This window comes from Phoenix dactylifera, chromosome 2 (assembly GCF_009389715.1).
Source record: "Phoenix dactylifera cultivar Barhee BC4 chromosome 2, palm_55x_up_171113_PBpolish2nd_filt_p, whole genome shotgun sequence".
Classification (NCBI taxonomy): domain Eukaryota; kingdom Viridiplantae; phylum Streptophyta; class Magnoliopsida; order Arecales; family Arecaceae; genus Phoenix; species Phoenix dactylifera.
Window position 1 is genome coordinate 15,873,387 of NC_052393.1, and position 16,210 is coordinate 15,889,596.

At 39.2% G+C, this 16,210-nt stretch overlaps 3 protein-coding genes, 1 long non-coding RNA gene and 1 other non-coding gene across 6 annotated transcripts; 2 read left to right on the top strand and 3 right to left on the bottom strand.

Moving 5' to 3' along the window:
• Window positions 1–3,234: 3,234 nt before the first annotated feature.
• Window positions 3,235–3,983, bottom strand: LOC103703522 (101 kDa malaria antigen). The gene has a single exon (XM_008786397.4). It carries the CDS (start codon window positions 3,918–3,920, stop codon window positions 3,342–3,344), a length of 579 nt encoding a protein of 192 aa, XP_008784619.1. The 5' UTR covers window positions 3,921–3,983; the 3' UTR covers window positions 3,235–3,341.
• Window positions 3,984–4,536: 553 nt separating this feature from the next.
• Window positions 4,537–4,734, bottom strand: LOC113462502. The gene has a single exon (XR_003384951.1). It is a non-coding gene; the product is annotated as a U2 spliceosomal RNA (small nuclear RNA).
• On the top strand, window positions 4,658–13,282 carry LOC103703595. Its single transcript, XM_039123934.1, has 4 exons — window positions 4,658–4,899; window positions 6,709–7,135; window positions 12,843–12,917; window positions 13,007–13,282. Exons 1-4 carry the CDS (start codon window positions 4,658–4,660, stop codon window positions 13,115–13,117), a joined length of 855 nt encoding a protein of 284 aa, XP_038979862.1. The 3' UTR covers window positions 13,118–13,282.
• Window positions 13,283–13,462: 180 nt separating this feature from the next.
• LOC103703521 lies at window positions 13,463–14,397 on the bottom strand. The gene is made up of 2 exons (XM_017841896.3): window positions 13,670–14,397; window positions 13,463–13,551 (listed from the first exon to the last, which is right to left on the bottom strand). Exons 1-2 carry the CDS (start codon window positions 14,280–14,282, stop codon window positions 13,535–13,537), a joined length of 630 nt encoding a protein of 209 aa, XP_017697385.1. The 5' UTR covers window positions 14,283–14,397; the 3' UTR covers window positions 13,463–13,534.
• On the top strand, window positions 13,858–14,737 carry LOC113462496. 2 transcript variants are annotated; one of them, XR_005510638.1, is made up of 3 exons: window positions 13,858–13,945; window positions 14,017–14,090; window positions 14,371–14,737. It is a non-coding gene; the product is annotated as an uncharacterized LOC113462496 (long non-coding RNA). The 2 variants fall into 2 exon arrangements; XR_003384944.1 differs by lacking the exons at window positions 13,858–13,945; window positions 14,017–14,090 and adding an exon at window positions 14,095–14,224.
• The last annotated feature ends 1,473 nt before the right edge of the window (window positions 14,738–16,210 follow it).

Here is a 16,210-nt window from a genome sequence, read left to right on the forward strand (position 1 = left end):
AGGGAAGGACCAAAGAAAAGAAAGAAAGAAAGAAAGAGAGAGAGGAGGAAGAGGCCGTAGATCCGGCCGGAGGAGAAGAAGAAGACCGGAGGATCGGCCGAAATGGCTAGGGTTTCCGATCGGAACCAAGGAGAGAGAGAAAAAGGAGAGGAGGAGGGGACTTGCCCGTGTACGGCCGTGAGCGTCGCCGGTGGGGGCTCGGCCGGGGAAGCCGAGAGCTCGGCCGCGGGCTCGGCCGGGGAAGCCGAGAGCTCGGCCGCGGGCTCGACCGAAGAAGCCGAGAGCTCGGCTGCGGGCGTCGCCGATCGCGGTCCGACCCCCTCCCCGTGAGGAGGAGACCATCGACCTCCCTTTCCGCTCGTCGTGCTCCCATCGCCGGAGAAAAGAGGAAGGGGAGATCGGGATGAAAGAAGAAGGGAGGAGAGGAAGCTTCGGGAAGGAGAAGAAAAGAAAAAGGAGAAGAGAAGAAAAGGAAAGAAAAAGGAAAAAAAAAAGAAAAAAGAAAAAGAAAGAAAAAGAGAAACAAAAAAGAAAAGAAAAGAAAAAGAAAAGAAAAGAAAGAAAATGAGAAGAGAAAAGAAAAGAGTGGGTTAACGGACCGGAATCGGGTTCGGATCCGAAACACGTTAAGCCCAATAATAAGAAATTGGTTTAGCCAATTGAACCTGAACCCGAGCCCAAACTGCAAATTGGGTCAAATCCGAACCAAATTAGGCCCAAATTGATTTGGGTCCGAACCCAGTTGAGTGGAGTTAATCCCAGCAGGCCCAATTAATAATAAATTAGGCCCAGTAAATTGACAGAGGACCCAATTGGTTAGAAAAGGTTGGACCCAATTATAAACGAGGCCCAATCCTCCAATTAAAAACCCAATCAACCCATGTGGGCCCAATCTGGTGTTAAGTCGAACTCCAAAGGCTTCAAATTGGACTTGGGCTAAATCCTTGGATGGGATCCAAGCAAGTAAATTCATAGTGTGATGAACTAAGAAATTTTATAATAAATAAATGGGGAATAATGTAATCCCTATGATGTTGTTTTAGGTGATTGAGGATTAGTCACCTGGACTTGAGCAATTTGGAAAGCGAATTGAGGTAAGTAATCTGCCTTAATCTTATCGTAGATCCTGTATTACATTTTATAAGATGAACCAGTGTTTTTTATACAATTTGAATTGTATGCATGATTAGTGAAGAATGTAAGTAACCTGCCCTAATCTTTATGGATCATACATGAAATTTAACATGTTATGCATGTACTGTAGGCTAAGAATGATATGTGTATCTGACATGCTCTAGTTACACAAGATATGATGATATATGCTTTATATTCCGTTATGCCTACAAAATACTGGGATTACGTTACATGCTAAGATATGAGTTATGAAATATGAACATGAGTGGTACATGTCAGTCACATAATTCATAGTTGTGCACATATTATGTTTTCATAGCTCTTGTGATACATGCAAAATGAATGGAGTTCCATGTTATGATTTTTCTTAGCATGAGTGTAAAGAATGATAATGATTTGCCCTAGCTGCATATTGCTTGTAAGGGGGTACCTAAGAACTACTAATGCTACGGGCCGAATGCAACTGAGCCGGCCTTGCCAGTGGCCGATAATGACTGAGCCAGCCCCGCCAGTGGCCGACTAATAACTGAGCAGGCCCCGCCAGTGACCATTAATGAATTCGCCGTAGCATCTATGAGGTACTACCTATACTGAGCATTATTTATGAACTCTTAAGAGCTACTGACCCAATGTAACTGAGCCGGCCTTGCCAGTGGCCGAGAATGACTGAGCCAGCCCCGCCAGTGGCCGCCTAATAACTGAGCCGGTCCCGCCAGTGGCCAAGAATGACTTCGCAGTAGCATTTAAGAGCATGACCACAGTATGCCGGGGGCACGGTTTCATGTGCATGTTTTATGAAAATTTTGTGATTTACAATACTGCTTTGTTTAAATTGCATACTTTATGAAAATGATATTTGAAGCATGATCATGAGGCTCGTTTCAGAGATTAGGTATATGAGGCGGGTGCTTCCAAATCCTGCAGATGTGTTTTTGGGGAGAAGCAAAATCGGTGAGGGGTGAAGGACGCTTGCGTGAAGCCCCGGAACCGGCCAACATCTGGCAGGGGAGCCCCGTGTTTCCTCCTCATGTGGGCCCGATAGTCACGTGCCCTGCGCAGGTGGGCCGTGACATTTATGAACGTGCCTGACCAAAGCATACATTGTTTTACAACGGGTTTTGAATATATCGTTATAAAATGTTGTATTTTGCTATAACCGATATCTCCTTTAAATTGCATACATATTATGCCATGATGATGATTAGATAAATATGCATGTCAGCTTCTCAAACCCTGCATAAACATGGTTACCGTTATGTTCGATCCGGTAAGATTATGTATGATTACTTACTGAGCCGTGTAGCTCATATCCGTTCGTTTACTTTTTCTTTCAGATCCTTACCACTGATAGCTGCCAGAGACACGTTAGTTTGGTATCAGGGCTTCTTTCTTCTGGGGTAAAGCAAGTATACTTTTGTGTACATAAACTATGTAGAAGCTCTGTATTTGGGTACTAACCCGCATGTTGTACTAAGAATGCTTTCATATGAAAAGATTCAGTTGGTTTGACTACCCTATTACCCAGGTATGAGGCTGCGTGCTATTGCGGGTAGTAGTCGGCAATAGCACGGCCGTGTCACGGATCCGGATCCGGGGCGTGACAGTAATAAAGGACGGTAATAAGATGTTTGATAAATATAGGCTAATAAGAGCTAGAGATCAATTTAGGGGATGGACCTCAATTTCAAATGTGCATCCCCGTACGAACATAAAGGTTATATGATCTTGGCCTAAGTTCGCTTGCTCACCAATACAAATTAAAGAACCAGATTTTCGTTTAGCATCCCCACACGAGCAACTGTTCACGCCTTAAGCACCAAGAGAATTTTCCGGAACCAATTAACAAGTCCACTATTGATCATCAGGCTTCTACGACAGGTCTCAAATCATATTGGTCAGGGAATGGATGCCATAAGAATAGGATGTGCTTTCTTTTCGTTTAATGGAACTTGGTGTTGTCATCCCTCAAGTAATACAACCCAAAGAGGTCAATGATTCCGAGTACGTACGTCTGCACTGGAAGTTGACCTTCTCAAGTTTCTGTATCCCTCGTTGTTATGGGATCTAATGTTCGCCTCTCATAGTAAACTTGATGACCCCTAGATAAAAAATTTAAAATGCATCAAGTATTATTTATGATGAATTTTACCATCCGTCCGCTTTTCAGTACACGCAAATTACATGTTCATGTGTCCCGTTAGGCCATGCTACTCGCTATCCCCACTCTTCTCGTCACCTTCCACCTCTGAATGCCTCTCTCCTTGGGATCCTTCTTTCTTCTTCTCCTTCTTCTCCTTCTTCTCCTTCTCCTTCTCCTTTTTCTCCTTCTTCTCCTTCTTCTCCTTCTCCTTCTTCTCCTTCTTCTTCTCCTTCTTCTCCTTCTTCTCATGGCTTTCCTGGTCACTATCTCCATGCTCGTCCGCATAGTCCGAGATGACTATATGAACACCCGGGTCCTCCGCCTTGCAGGTCCCACCGAGAAGGATCGAGTTGTTGACAGCCTGATAGTTGCTGTTGGTGTACGCACTCATCGCGCTCTCATCATCGTGCAGAGCACCGTGGGTGTCCATCATCTCCTCCAAGTCCGCCTTCATCGTGGCTCCCTTGTTTTCCCCCGCTAGTGTGATGATCCTCACCCCGTGATCGGCCTCCTCGTTCTCCTGATCATTCCTGGCCGTGGACCTGCCGAGGGCTGTGAGCTGGTGAGTGAGCTTTGAGATCATGCCACGGATCTCATGCTCCATATGCCGCTGGCTCTGCTCATCGGCGTTCGCATTCGTAACCATGGTACTTTGGTTGCGGGAGAGGGAGAGAGAATGGCTTGTTTTCTGCCTTGGAAGTGCTTGAGAATGGAACGGTGCTTATAAGAAGAATGTTACTTGCATGGGAGGCAAAGGGACGGAACTAATTCCTGCTATCATGGTGGAAGCAAAGGATCACTTCATCACTCGACGTTTAGGTTCCTCCACCGTACATTATTCTTCTCCCGACTACACCACGGCATGTCTGATGAGATTATTGGAGGCGTTCTCCAATTTACAAACTCTAAATACTTCGATTCTTCTCCATGTTATCTACTCACCGTTTCCGGGGATTCTCCAATATCTAAACTCTCAACTACGTTCCCACACCACCACCATCCTGTAAATTCGATTGGGTGGAGGACTTGGAATTAATTGTTCGGCCATCCAACTTCCCATGACTGGCTTCACCTAAAATAAGCCCACGTCTAATTCAAAATTCGAATATTTCCTTGATACAGTCATCCTAATTACGATATGGCATAATTGCAATGATCAATATTAATAAACATCCTCCTAAGAAATCAAGGATTAAGCGGTGGTTGGCCTATCAACCGTAGGTACCAGGCGCCGAAGAAAATACTTGGAACATTAGATTTAGTAGGGGTGCGCCAGGCCCGCGCAGTAGTGCAACGCGTGGGCGACGCATGAGGGCTTCAGCGGCAAGCCACTGCAGTAAACCCTCCCCCAACGAGAAATTAATTTAATATCATGGTGGGCCGATGGCCCACGTATCAGATATTAAACTGATAAGAACAGATACTACACTTGATCTTAGCCAAAAGGCCGAGAAAGGTATGCTTGAGACAGTACCTTTCGCCTTCTTTTATAGGCTTCCTCTCTTCCTTCGCTCATACCTCTTCCGATGTGGGACTAAAACCCAGCTCACAAGCAGATCTAATTGTAATCTCCACGTCCACCCTCTGCAGGCTTCCATGAATCCAAGTTGTGATTCAGGGGGAAGGTCCTCGCTTTCCCCTTGTGTATATTTGATGCATTGGCATATATGATTAATTAATTAATATTGAATAGAATTATACCAAAGCTTATTAGAATGAATATTATAGTCGTCCCTTAGTTTCTTATCATTCATCTTATGTGATTGATTTCGTGGATAGTCATGACACTGTTAGATGTAAGTTTTTTCTTTTATTTTATTCTTTCAACATGCTAGGCTCTTGTTCACAAAAAAAAAAAAAAACATGCTAGGCTTTTCATCACAAGTGATTGCAAAAGACTACACACGAAATTTGTAATGAAGATTAGGGTAGCTGACCGGGGGTTAGCTGGTCAATCCTTTTAAAAATTATAGACGCGAGTTGTAAGATTCTTGTGACGCCAAAGCATTCACATATACAAAATAAATAAATAAATAAATGTTGGGCATGTGTAATTGAATTTTGTTCAAATATATGTAGTCCGTAGTTGGCATTTTCATTTTTGAATGAGCCTTAAGATTGTTTTAAGATTCAGAACAAGTTAGAACGCTAAATCAAAAAACTTGTGTCAAGGATTTTGGTATGGTATATATATTGTATTTTAATTATGCGAAGGATTGATCTTTGCCATTAGTTGAGAAGAGATATTATGGAAAATTTATGGACAGCTAGTTGGGAATTGGTTGCCATCTTTAGTCTTCTTGCTTCCTGTGACTCTAACCAATATAAGGATTCAAAACTCCAAGACGTCGGAAGTCATGTTGTCTCCTAACTGGCCTCTCACCGCTCCTCATCTTCCTCCACAACTTTCTCGAGCTCCACCTTATTCCACAACTTTCTTGAGCTCCACCTTATTGATGGCTTGATCTATGGGTACAGAGTTACTTCGGCGACCTTAATTTTTGACTCGGCATCCAAGGTCTACAAAGAGGTCATCTATAGAAGATGATATTGGGTTTTAAAAAAAAAGCTATTTTGAAGTTTTATTAATAATTTGCTTGTGTAGGTAGGGATACGGTATTTTCTAAATCTTTATTTAAGGAATTACAAAGAAAAATCAACAAAGATGTGAATTGAGTAAGATTAGGCGACAAAATATGAACTGAAGACTTAATCTTAATGTACCTCATAACAATATATTTTCATTACCATGAGATGTAGGGGGTAGCATGTTTACAATAAAAAAAAAGTAAGCAAAGAAAAAATGGTGCAATAAGATATAACATTTTAGTTAATTAACAAAAATCTAAGTTTTTCATCTATACCATCAGTTGACCAGTAAACCATTCTAATCATCTACATTTGGATGAGTAGTCTAAATGATATACTATTGATTTTTTGAACGTATCATAGCGAAGCTTTTGTATCAACAGTAGATCTCATTGAAAATATTCATCCCAATCTCAACCTACAGTAGGAGAGAAACTCAAATCAATCTAGACTAGAAAGGGATGAGTTTTTCCTGTTAGCTCTATTATCATTGGCCCGGCTACTCTTGAGTTCAGACTCATCAACCTACTCAAATAGTCAAACCTAGTTAAAAAAAAAAAACAAAATTAAGCAAGGATTATTTATTATTAGATAATTCAAATTATTTGATATCAATCCAATCGAAAATGAGATTTGAGTGGTCATCATAAATTAGACAAATTAGTTAAATAAGATCAGAAGATAATGGTGCAATAGTGGACCATTAAACTGGTCGAGATTTGATGCGGATGATCAAAAAAGTTACGAAATAAATATTTAAAAGAAATTAAAGAAAAGTCGAGTGAATGGCCTATCCATAATTTTATCATGTTTTCTTTCTCGGCTGGTAGGTATTGATCCGTTAGCAAGAGAAGTGGCTTGACGCCGTCTAAACGGGCGGCCCCGGCCCGTCATCTCCGTTCTGGTTCCCCGCGGTCCTATTGTAACCTTGCGGACGAGCCAGAGATACTTTCCGAGATCATTCCACGCCGCCGACAGGACACCTCGCGGTCTCAAATCCTCGAGGGATCGAGAGAAGGAACGTGGTCGTACCCTTCGCGCCCGGCGATCGTTGGATCGTCCACTGCACAGAACACAGGCGCTCCGAACTCCGTCATTCATCCGCCCGCACGGCTCTCAAAGCGAGCAGTGGACGGTCCAACGGTCGACGCGCGCGGAGGAAGGCGTATCCCTCTTTCGCGCGAAGGATACAACCACGATCCTCGAGAGAAAGAGAGAGCGCGCGGGGAGCAGAGATCGTCCATAGCTCCGGCGGTGGTTCCAGCGTCGCCGGTGAGAAACCCCCACCTTTTTTTTAATCCAGGGTATTTGCATAAATCAGTAAGATAAGTTCCTTGTTTTTTTTATTTTAGGAAAACTTAATCAAGTTATATATAGTAGAATGGAAAAGTACATTTTAATCTTTTAAATTTTAATATTTATTCCTATTTTTTGGCAAAGTCGTTTGGCCCAATTAAGCTAGATAAGTAGATATTATTCAAATTTATTCCCAGTTATTCACAAATTAAACAAGGCTTAGTTTCATAGGGGATATGGGAGGTTTTGGATATCAAGTTGGGTAGCCTGAATTTGGAGACAATTCTATCTATGGAAGGGTGGAAATAACTTTGATCATAAAAATAAAAAAAAGGAGAAAATATGAGGGGTCTTTTTGAGAAAATTCACCATGGTAGACCAGCGAGGGAGGGAGTGGGAGATGGAGAGGGCAAGGCGTAGCGATCACTATGCGATAAACGAAAACACCTCGGGCCTTTCTATGTTACTAAATATTAGTCTCACCGGATTTTTCAAACATACATTAAGGAGAATTATTAAAAAAAAAAAGTTGTGTTATGGTTGTCATAAAACGTTTTAAAAAAAGTGTCAACCTAGTTTTCAGTATGGCACATAGAGAGGTTAAAAGCATCATTTTTATCCTAGTGTACTAGATTTAGGAACTTTAATTGGATCTTTTGAGTGACATGAGAATTACTCTTTTTTTTTTAATTGAGAGCAGCTGCTAGAATAAATAAACACACCGACTGGCATCAGATATAATGGTGTCTTTTAATCTTTAGGGTAACGATGCTGCAGTCTTTCATAGCATAAGTCCATCATGATTGATCACAAAGATTGCCATCCAATTGGCCCTAGAATAAACTGACCCATCATCATTAGACATAAGAATTTACTTGCAAGTACGACGGTCCAGTGTAATTTAGCACGAATAATTGTGGTAAACAAAAACATATAGGTTGCAGGAAACTTGGAAACAAAATAAAATCAGTGAAGGAAAGAAGGGTACATTCAGGCCATGGTTAGTGGCGACGTTGCCTTTCAGATCGAGTATGTTTATAGAAAGGCTAATGGAGCCGCAGATTGGGTGGCCTCTTATGTGACCGATCACTCGAAAGGGGCCTATAGGTTGGGGAGAGAGTTGCTTAGAGCATTGAAATTTGCTATTTTTTTACTCTTTTTTTTTATGTATGTAGAGTCATCTGCTGCAGGAAAAAAAAAAGTGCAAGCACATGGGAATGCCATAGCCCAGTCATCCACGTGAGAGCTCAACCACCTGTAGCCGCCCCTGTCGAGAAAGGAGGCCCCTCGAACTCGGCAAACTCGTGAGCTCTTTTTTCTCTCCTGTTCTTGTTACTCGACCGTAGTATGGGACCGTATGCAGACCTGATAGAAGGAATGCACGCTTTCCTTATTTCTTTTTCTTTCTCCTCCCTTTTTGCTTCGTTTATTCTTTTTTTTTTTTTTTGCAAATTTTTATGTTCTTAGTGATGGTACAGGGACTGAACTTACGAATACGTTGAATGGCATTTTAAGTCTGAAAGAGATATATGAGGTTTTGTTCGGGTATTAGACTATCAGAAGTTTTCTCCTGATTAGATTTTCAGTTCAACTCTGATAATATTTATAGTCTTAATTTGAAAGATAAATAAATGTTCTTCTGAAGTGGTAATTGCTTAGCATTCCATGTGTAGCAGGAGTTTCTTTTTTCCTTATTGTCTTATTAAAAATATCAGCAGTTTTTAACAGCAAAGGAAAAATCACAATAAGCTCAAATACTCCTCTTGCAATTTCATATGGATCATCTTCTGGTTTTCTACTTGATGCTCCAATCATCCCCATTTGGGAATAGAAATTACTGGAATATAATCAATTATTACATTTTCACAGATTCAACTGTGATTTTACTAAATTTCAAACCCTGTGAGCTACTATTGGATGAACGAGGCAATGATTTTTGGAGTAGCTGGATTGATGTTTGGTTGAATGGTCGGAATGAGGCCAAGACTTGGAAAATCTCTGTCTTTGCTTTTCTTCCATAACGGTTAATTATGTTCAAGTACTTCGCTCTAGGACTTTAAGTGAGTTGGTTCGAGTCCAAGCTTTGGAATATTAGATCCATATTGGACCCATTCATCATGCTCTCATTTTTCCTACTAGTGGCATCAGAGCCTCATAGGGCATTCTACATCAACATGAAGAAAAACGAGCTAACATTTTTTCTTTTCTTTTGATAAGTAGGGAGGGAGACCCACATTTATTAAATTGAAAGAGAGTATAGCAATAAGTTTATATGAAGTATAAAAGGGGATTAAACAAAAGAGAAACAGGAAAGATAATCTGACCTAGCTATCACAAAGAGTGCAACAATTTATTAACTCGAGTTCTATTTTTGACCACCTAGAGTTTTGGGCAAGGTTCAAAACCAGAAGATTTAATAATATATAAGGAGCTCCCAAGCAAGAAAAAATGAATTTGAGGAAGAAAAGGTTAAGAATGTCAAATTTGGTGAAAGGAGCTGAAGGATAAAAAGGAAAATGATTTTCAGGAAGAAACCAGCAAAGTAGATGAAGAAAAATTTGAGAAGCTAGAATAAATTGGGAATGCAAAAAGAAGAAGAGAACAAAGAGGAAACATAAAGATAATTTGTTATCGCAAAGAGCACAACTTTTTATTGAATCGAGCTCTATTTAACTGCTTAGATTTTTTTGCAAGGTTTAAAACCAGAAAAATTAGTGATATGTAAGAAGTCCTATGGCAAGATAAATAAATCTGGATGAAGACAAGTTATTCAAAGAAAATTTTGATAAAGATGAATGTGAGGAAGAAAAGGTTAAGACTATCAAATTTGGTGAAAGGGGCTGAAGGAGAAAAAGGAAAATGACTTTCAGGAAGCAACTGGTGAAGTAGAAGAAGAAAACTTTGAGAATTCAGAATAAATTGGGAATTCAAAAGAAGAAAACAAAGAGGAAAAGTCAAAAAATGAATGATTTGATGAAAAAATAATAAGGCAAAAGTTGATATAGAATTGAAGAAAACACAGATTTTATAAAGTCATGTTTTTCAAAAATCTATGGAAATTTGCTTCAAAAAAAAAGAAATTTGAATATTTGAATTTTCATCTGAATTGGAGAACTTTTTGAGTTATAGAAGTTATGCCAAATATGAAAACAGTCATTGATCCAAAAGAACAAACAAAGCAAATTTCAAGAAGCATGAAGATCGATGGGATATGTACGTGTGCAACGAGAAATATTTGAAAACACTTTTTTTTTCTTTTTTTGGCAAGAAAGGGAGGGCAGCCCAACCATGCTATAACTACCTGGGTCCAGTACTGGGAGATGCACGTCACACATTTGAATCTAAAACCTCTGGTTTCTAGGCAGAGGGGTTTAACCACTAGGACAAGTCCCAGTGCCAGAAACATTCAACTCAATATATTGCAAGCAAAAGAAGACATCGTACAACCTGTTCCCATGGGAATGGCCATAAAGACTTCTTCATTTAGAAGTGCAAGAAATCTTGTGAAATCAGGGTACAGCTGACCAATATTGTGCAGGGTTGAGTTTTTCTGTTCTTTGTTTCTTCTGTGTGGATGTTGATATGTAACATTTATGGAGGTGGATTTGGCGAGATAGGGATACCAGGATGGGAGCCCAGGATGTTTTTTGATTGTATAGTCCTCTGAGTTTTCTGTTTTGGAAGTAGGTTGCTTATACCTACCTTTTCTCAGGCTCTTGCCTGTGTTTCTCATTTCATCCTTATGGAATGAAGGTGGAATTTACACCATTTTCTTTTAAACAGACTTCAAAAATAAGGGAAAGTGTTGGAGTTAATTTTGACAATTGAGAATGTGCTGGAACTTGTTTTCTTCAGAATCAATGTAAGAGACATAATATAGCAGTGTTGTATAAACATCAGTTGACTGGTATCTCCCTCCTTTAGAATTCTGAGGTGAGTTAATATATCATAGATTGGTCTGTCTATAATGGTCCTAGGTCAAGTATAAACAGAGGATTTCATTTCCCACTGCTGTAAGCCTTCACTTGTAATATTTCTTCCTCTCATGATGCAAAGTCTTGTATGCTAAGCTTGTTTTTAAATATTCTTGGTCATAAACCTCGCAAAACTGTGATGTTCCTTTGCTCCTACATGCAAATTATCTGAGCTATATTTTTTTTTCCAGCCATGTGATCCATGAATTTGATAATTCTCTCAGAATAAGACAAGTAGAAATGTACAAAAGTGTTTTGCATACTAAGTCAACTAATTCCATGTTCAACTTTGGTACATGCTCAATACTAGTATAACCTTTAAAATTTCAACATATTCCCTTTTATTACTACATCAATTTTATTAAGAAAAAAATCCCTCGTGTACTTCAGAAATCCTAGAGCAGTCACTTTGTTTAAAAATTCCGAAGGTCAGGTCTGTCTCCAGTCCTCCCTCCCAGGACCTTGAATTTTCAGAACCATGACTACGTAATGGATCTAGTTTAGAATATATCAGCATTAATAGTTTTATGCGTAGTAACTTTCGCATATGCAACACTGATAGACTTTTAAGATTTCAATATATTTCCTTTTATTACTACCTCAGTTGCATAAATTCTTATCTACTTTAGAACATATCAATTTTAATATTTGTACCTAGAACAAATAGATAGAGAACAAATATATGAATTTTAGTGATGGAAGAAAATTATGTATGTGAGGAAGGATAATATAGAAATGGAGTTTTAATATCAGTAAATAGAGAAATTAAAGATAAAATTAGTAGATGTGAAGATAATAAACAATAATTGCTAGCTATAAAGTGGCCAGTATTAAGTGATGAAAGACCATGCTTGGATGCTTCGGTATCTCATCCATCGAATAAGAATCTTAGCAGAAGATGAGAAAAGGGGCAACCCTAGAGGAGAAGAGTCTTAATCGACCAAAGAACCATTTCATTGGGTAATTTCCGCAAAAAAAAAAAAAGATGGTGCATTCCTTTTGAAAAGATGTTTTACTTACATGAATTGATATGGGTAAAGAATTCCCATTATGGTCAAATACTATGTTCCAATTGCATTACTCCTCAAACTCCTCATTTTTTTGGCCAAATCTAGATTGAAATATAAATTATCGCCGGATAAGATGTCAGAGCATCCAAACAAGATCTTAATGTTATCACTGTCTGCACAGTTGTAGGAGAATTAGAGGACTCATATTGTTGGCCTGAAGTAGATGCTGTAAAGCTTGATGATTGCGCTTATGGTTAAATTTATAATGCTTAAATTGGACAGAAGCAAGCACATCATTGTCAATGCATATTAAGGCAAAAGGAATATAATTTTTCTATTTATGTTATTTTTATCATAATTTCATCAAAAAAGATGATTTGGTAAAATATTTTCTTTATCGTTCTGAATATTTAACATATACGTCATAAATTTAGACAACATTTTTTTATTTTCTTTTTAGTTTATTCTGTTAAATCAAGAAATAAATACTATAATTTTCTATGTTCTTGAAATGATACATCTTTGTATCTAACTAAAATCAATTATAAGTGTCAATGCACATTAAAATTATGGTAAGATTCAATACTTCATTTTCAGACTATGTTTGACTAACACCAAATCAAACAGCAAGTTGATATCGTTTGTTTGCATTTGGATGGGTGGAGATCATAATTTTCCTGATTGTTTTATGAAATGCAGGAGGGTGTTCGCCATTTTAGCGTACACCTGGGAATTTTTGATTCAGAGTGTGGAGAATATGAAGGGGTTCGCATGGTAATTTTTTGATGGAAACCTTGTTAGTGTTGGAAAGCTGATTTCAGTTGTTGCCTTCCAATTAACATTGCATCTCCTGTGCATGTTAGCTGGAGATGAAATATGGGCTGCTGCTGATCCCTAAAACTTTGGCCACCCTACATGACAAGCATAGTTTCAATGAAGGCTTTCCTGCAGCGCGTGCACACCCAGTCTACTGATGAGTGGTGACCTACGACAAGATAATAGCTGCTTGAGAAACTTTAATTTTCAGAAAATGGAACTTTGTACAAAGTTTTGAACTCATGTTTTCTTCTATTGTTTCCAAATTTAATAAAAATCCATTCGCAGTAATTGATTTTTATATACATTTTGTCATTAAACAATTCCAGCATTGTTGTTGCGTAAATCTATTTTCTTTTGAATTTGACACCTTGCTGCTAGCCAAGCCAAGAGAGTACACAATTTTTTGAAGACAATGAGGGATATCAAAACACAAAGCCCTCCATAAACTACCATATTCAGAACACCACCTTGTGGAGCATTGAACATCAGGGTAATGGAGTCGTTTGCAATCAATAGCCAACAAATGACCTCCAGCATCGACTTGATCAATAAACTCAACTTTTGTTCCCCATTTATCCTGCACAAAATTCTTGAAAACAAAACACTGATGAGTGACATTGTAGTCTTCGACCATCCTCTATATGAGATCAGACTCCCTCCTCCAACTACCAAAGCATTTTTCCGGCACACACAGGTTGCACACTCACCAGAGAAGGTAGACTCTGTCAGAGCTTCGAACCCTGTGTAGTAAGGCAGGATGATATTATCCAGGTACAAACTTGCATGTAAAATTCCTGAAACAGTTGAAGCTTCAAGTACAGCATAGTGCAAATCTCTTTCAGATTGGTTTTTAAATGCAAGAGCTGAAATATAGACAATCTGGAGAAGTACTGGGCCCATGTGTGAGAGAGGGAAAGTGGTGTTGATCCGGTGCCCCTTTGCTAAAATCAAGAGCACCAATGGGAGCGCCATAGGACCCGAAGGTAATAGATATCTTCTCTTCAAATTGCTAATGCTGATGCTTGTGCTTCTTCTGAACTCCATTAGGGTGAAGGCCGTGGTTGACAGGAAGGAAGAAACTGTGAAGAGGAGCACCAACGAGTCCACAATGGATGGGTAGTCTCCAGGGTAAGCGCTGTCGCAGAAGTAGTGGTATGGGCAATGGATGAAGTCTGTGGTTCCTTCAAGCTGCCATCTGGTGCATTTGAAGAATGCTTTCGTGATGTTCTCCATATCCCATTCATGATCAATGGTGGACTCTGGTAGCATAGCCAGCCCGTCCATCAAATCTAAATGCATCTTCTGCTCTTTTTGCTTCATCTATTCTCTACAGCTGCACTATTAGTTGTTATACCTGCTCTGAGCTTCTTTTTGTTGGTTGTAATGGTGTTGTTACTTGTGGCCTTAGGGAACGAGATGGGGAAGGTCCAACCGACTCCTTGGAGATGACATATGCGCCCCTGGGTCTTTTATTGGATAAAGAGTGCTTCCTCAACAGCGGTCAGGTGTTTTGGTCACTACAAGTATTCAGGGGCAAGGTTCATAGTCATGTTGGGTGAGTTCAGGGAATATAAAGGCTGGTGACTTAGTTTTTAAGGGATGGGGCTTTGACTGATGGAAGAGTTAGGAGGACAGCTATGGTTGGGACTGCTTAACAGTTTGTTTAAATTGTTTGTAGTGGTTAGCAGGGAGGATTATATATTTAATGCTAATCTCAATCTCAAGCTTGTTGGAAATCCATTGTTCTAATTGTTTATTTGTACCATGCGGGATTCCTTTTTGATGTTTTAAAGTGGTGCAGTTATTTGGTCGATATCAATCCAAGTGCAAGTCTACCTTGTGCTGGTTCATGGGCATGATCAAATTTCATGAGACGATATGTACACACATTTAAAATCTAAAGCAAGCCTCCTGAGAATGAAAATCTGCAAAGGAGTTTGATACATTTAATCAGTACACAGCAATCAGGAGATATAGCGGGATGTTATTGATCTAATTATTTATGAAGTTTGCCCATATGATTGTAAAATTACTGTATCACTGCAGGGATCTTAATGCTGTGGCTTCTCTGAAAATTCCTTTCTTACTTCCTCTCCTATCAGCTTATGCAATGAGTAGTGAAGACAAGAAGTTCTCAGCTAATCAGGAGGGCATTTCCATTGGCATCCCGTTCTGTAACATTTCCTTTTTTGGGGGGAGAGAGGACATTCTCTTAGCCATTGGCTGAGGCCTTCCTCCCTGAATTGCTTCCATGACAGCCATGGGAGGTTAGATTTCTGAGATGTCAACTTTGATATAATCCACTTGAGAATGGTGAGGGCAAATTATAGTCTTTCATGAAGCCAGGATTAGCATGCAGTTTGCAAGTGGCATAGAGTCCACAAAATTGGGTCTACCACTGGCTGTGCATGACACCTTGACACTTAACCTTCAGCTTCAAGTGATATAATGTCATGTGCTCGAACCATTTTAGGAGTCTCTGCTTTCCTTCAATGCATTTGATTTGGCTATTTTGAAGGAACCATATGAATTGGGCATTGCCCTAGCATTCACACCCCTCCACATAACAAGCAGAGGTTCCGTGCTTAAGTCCTGGATGGTGCATCTCGAGGTTCTCGGTTCTCCAATCAAGATAATTTCACGTACAGAATAGATCTTCTCATATTATTTAAGGTACCATGAAATGATTTTGGCTAAATTTGGTGATTTATGTATTGTGAGGCCATCTTGATAGGAGAAAATGTTTTTTCTCTTGGTGAGTTACAATTCTTTTGTTTTCGATATAATTTAATAGACGTAAGCTTTTTTTGGCATCGCAAGGCTTTGTTTTATCTTTCTTAGTAATATTAGGGCAAGATAAATGAAATGGGTAAATCTAGGTGCTTCAACTTGCTAGGTAAAAAATAAAATTCTAGTATATGATTTTAGCATGGATAAAGATGAAAGGCTAATGGAGACCTTGTTCTCTTTTTTTTTTTGTGGTTTTGAATCAGAAGAAGATAGTGGTAAAACAAAGATAAAAGATCTAGTAGAACAGAAACTCTAAAAGTAATCACATTAGGTGAGAAGTTGGTAGCGGAGATGGTGATGAGTTGGTATCAGAGGGTCAAGAAATGGAAAATAAGGACTTAAAAAGTAATACAAGTCGACATTGTGAGAACCGAACTACAAAATAATTAAAACAATATCAACCTCATGCAATCATAACATTACTGCTCCAGCAGTCACATTTATATAAGAATGGCGCA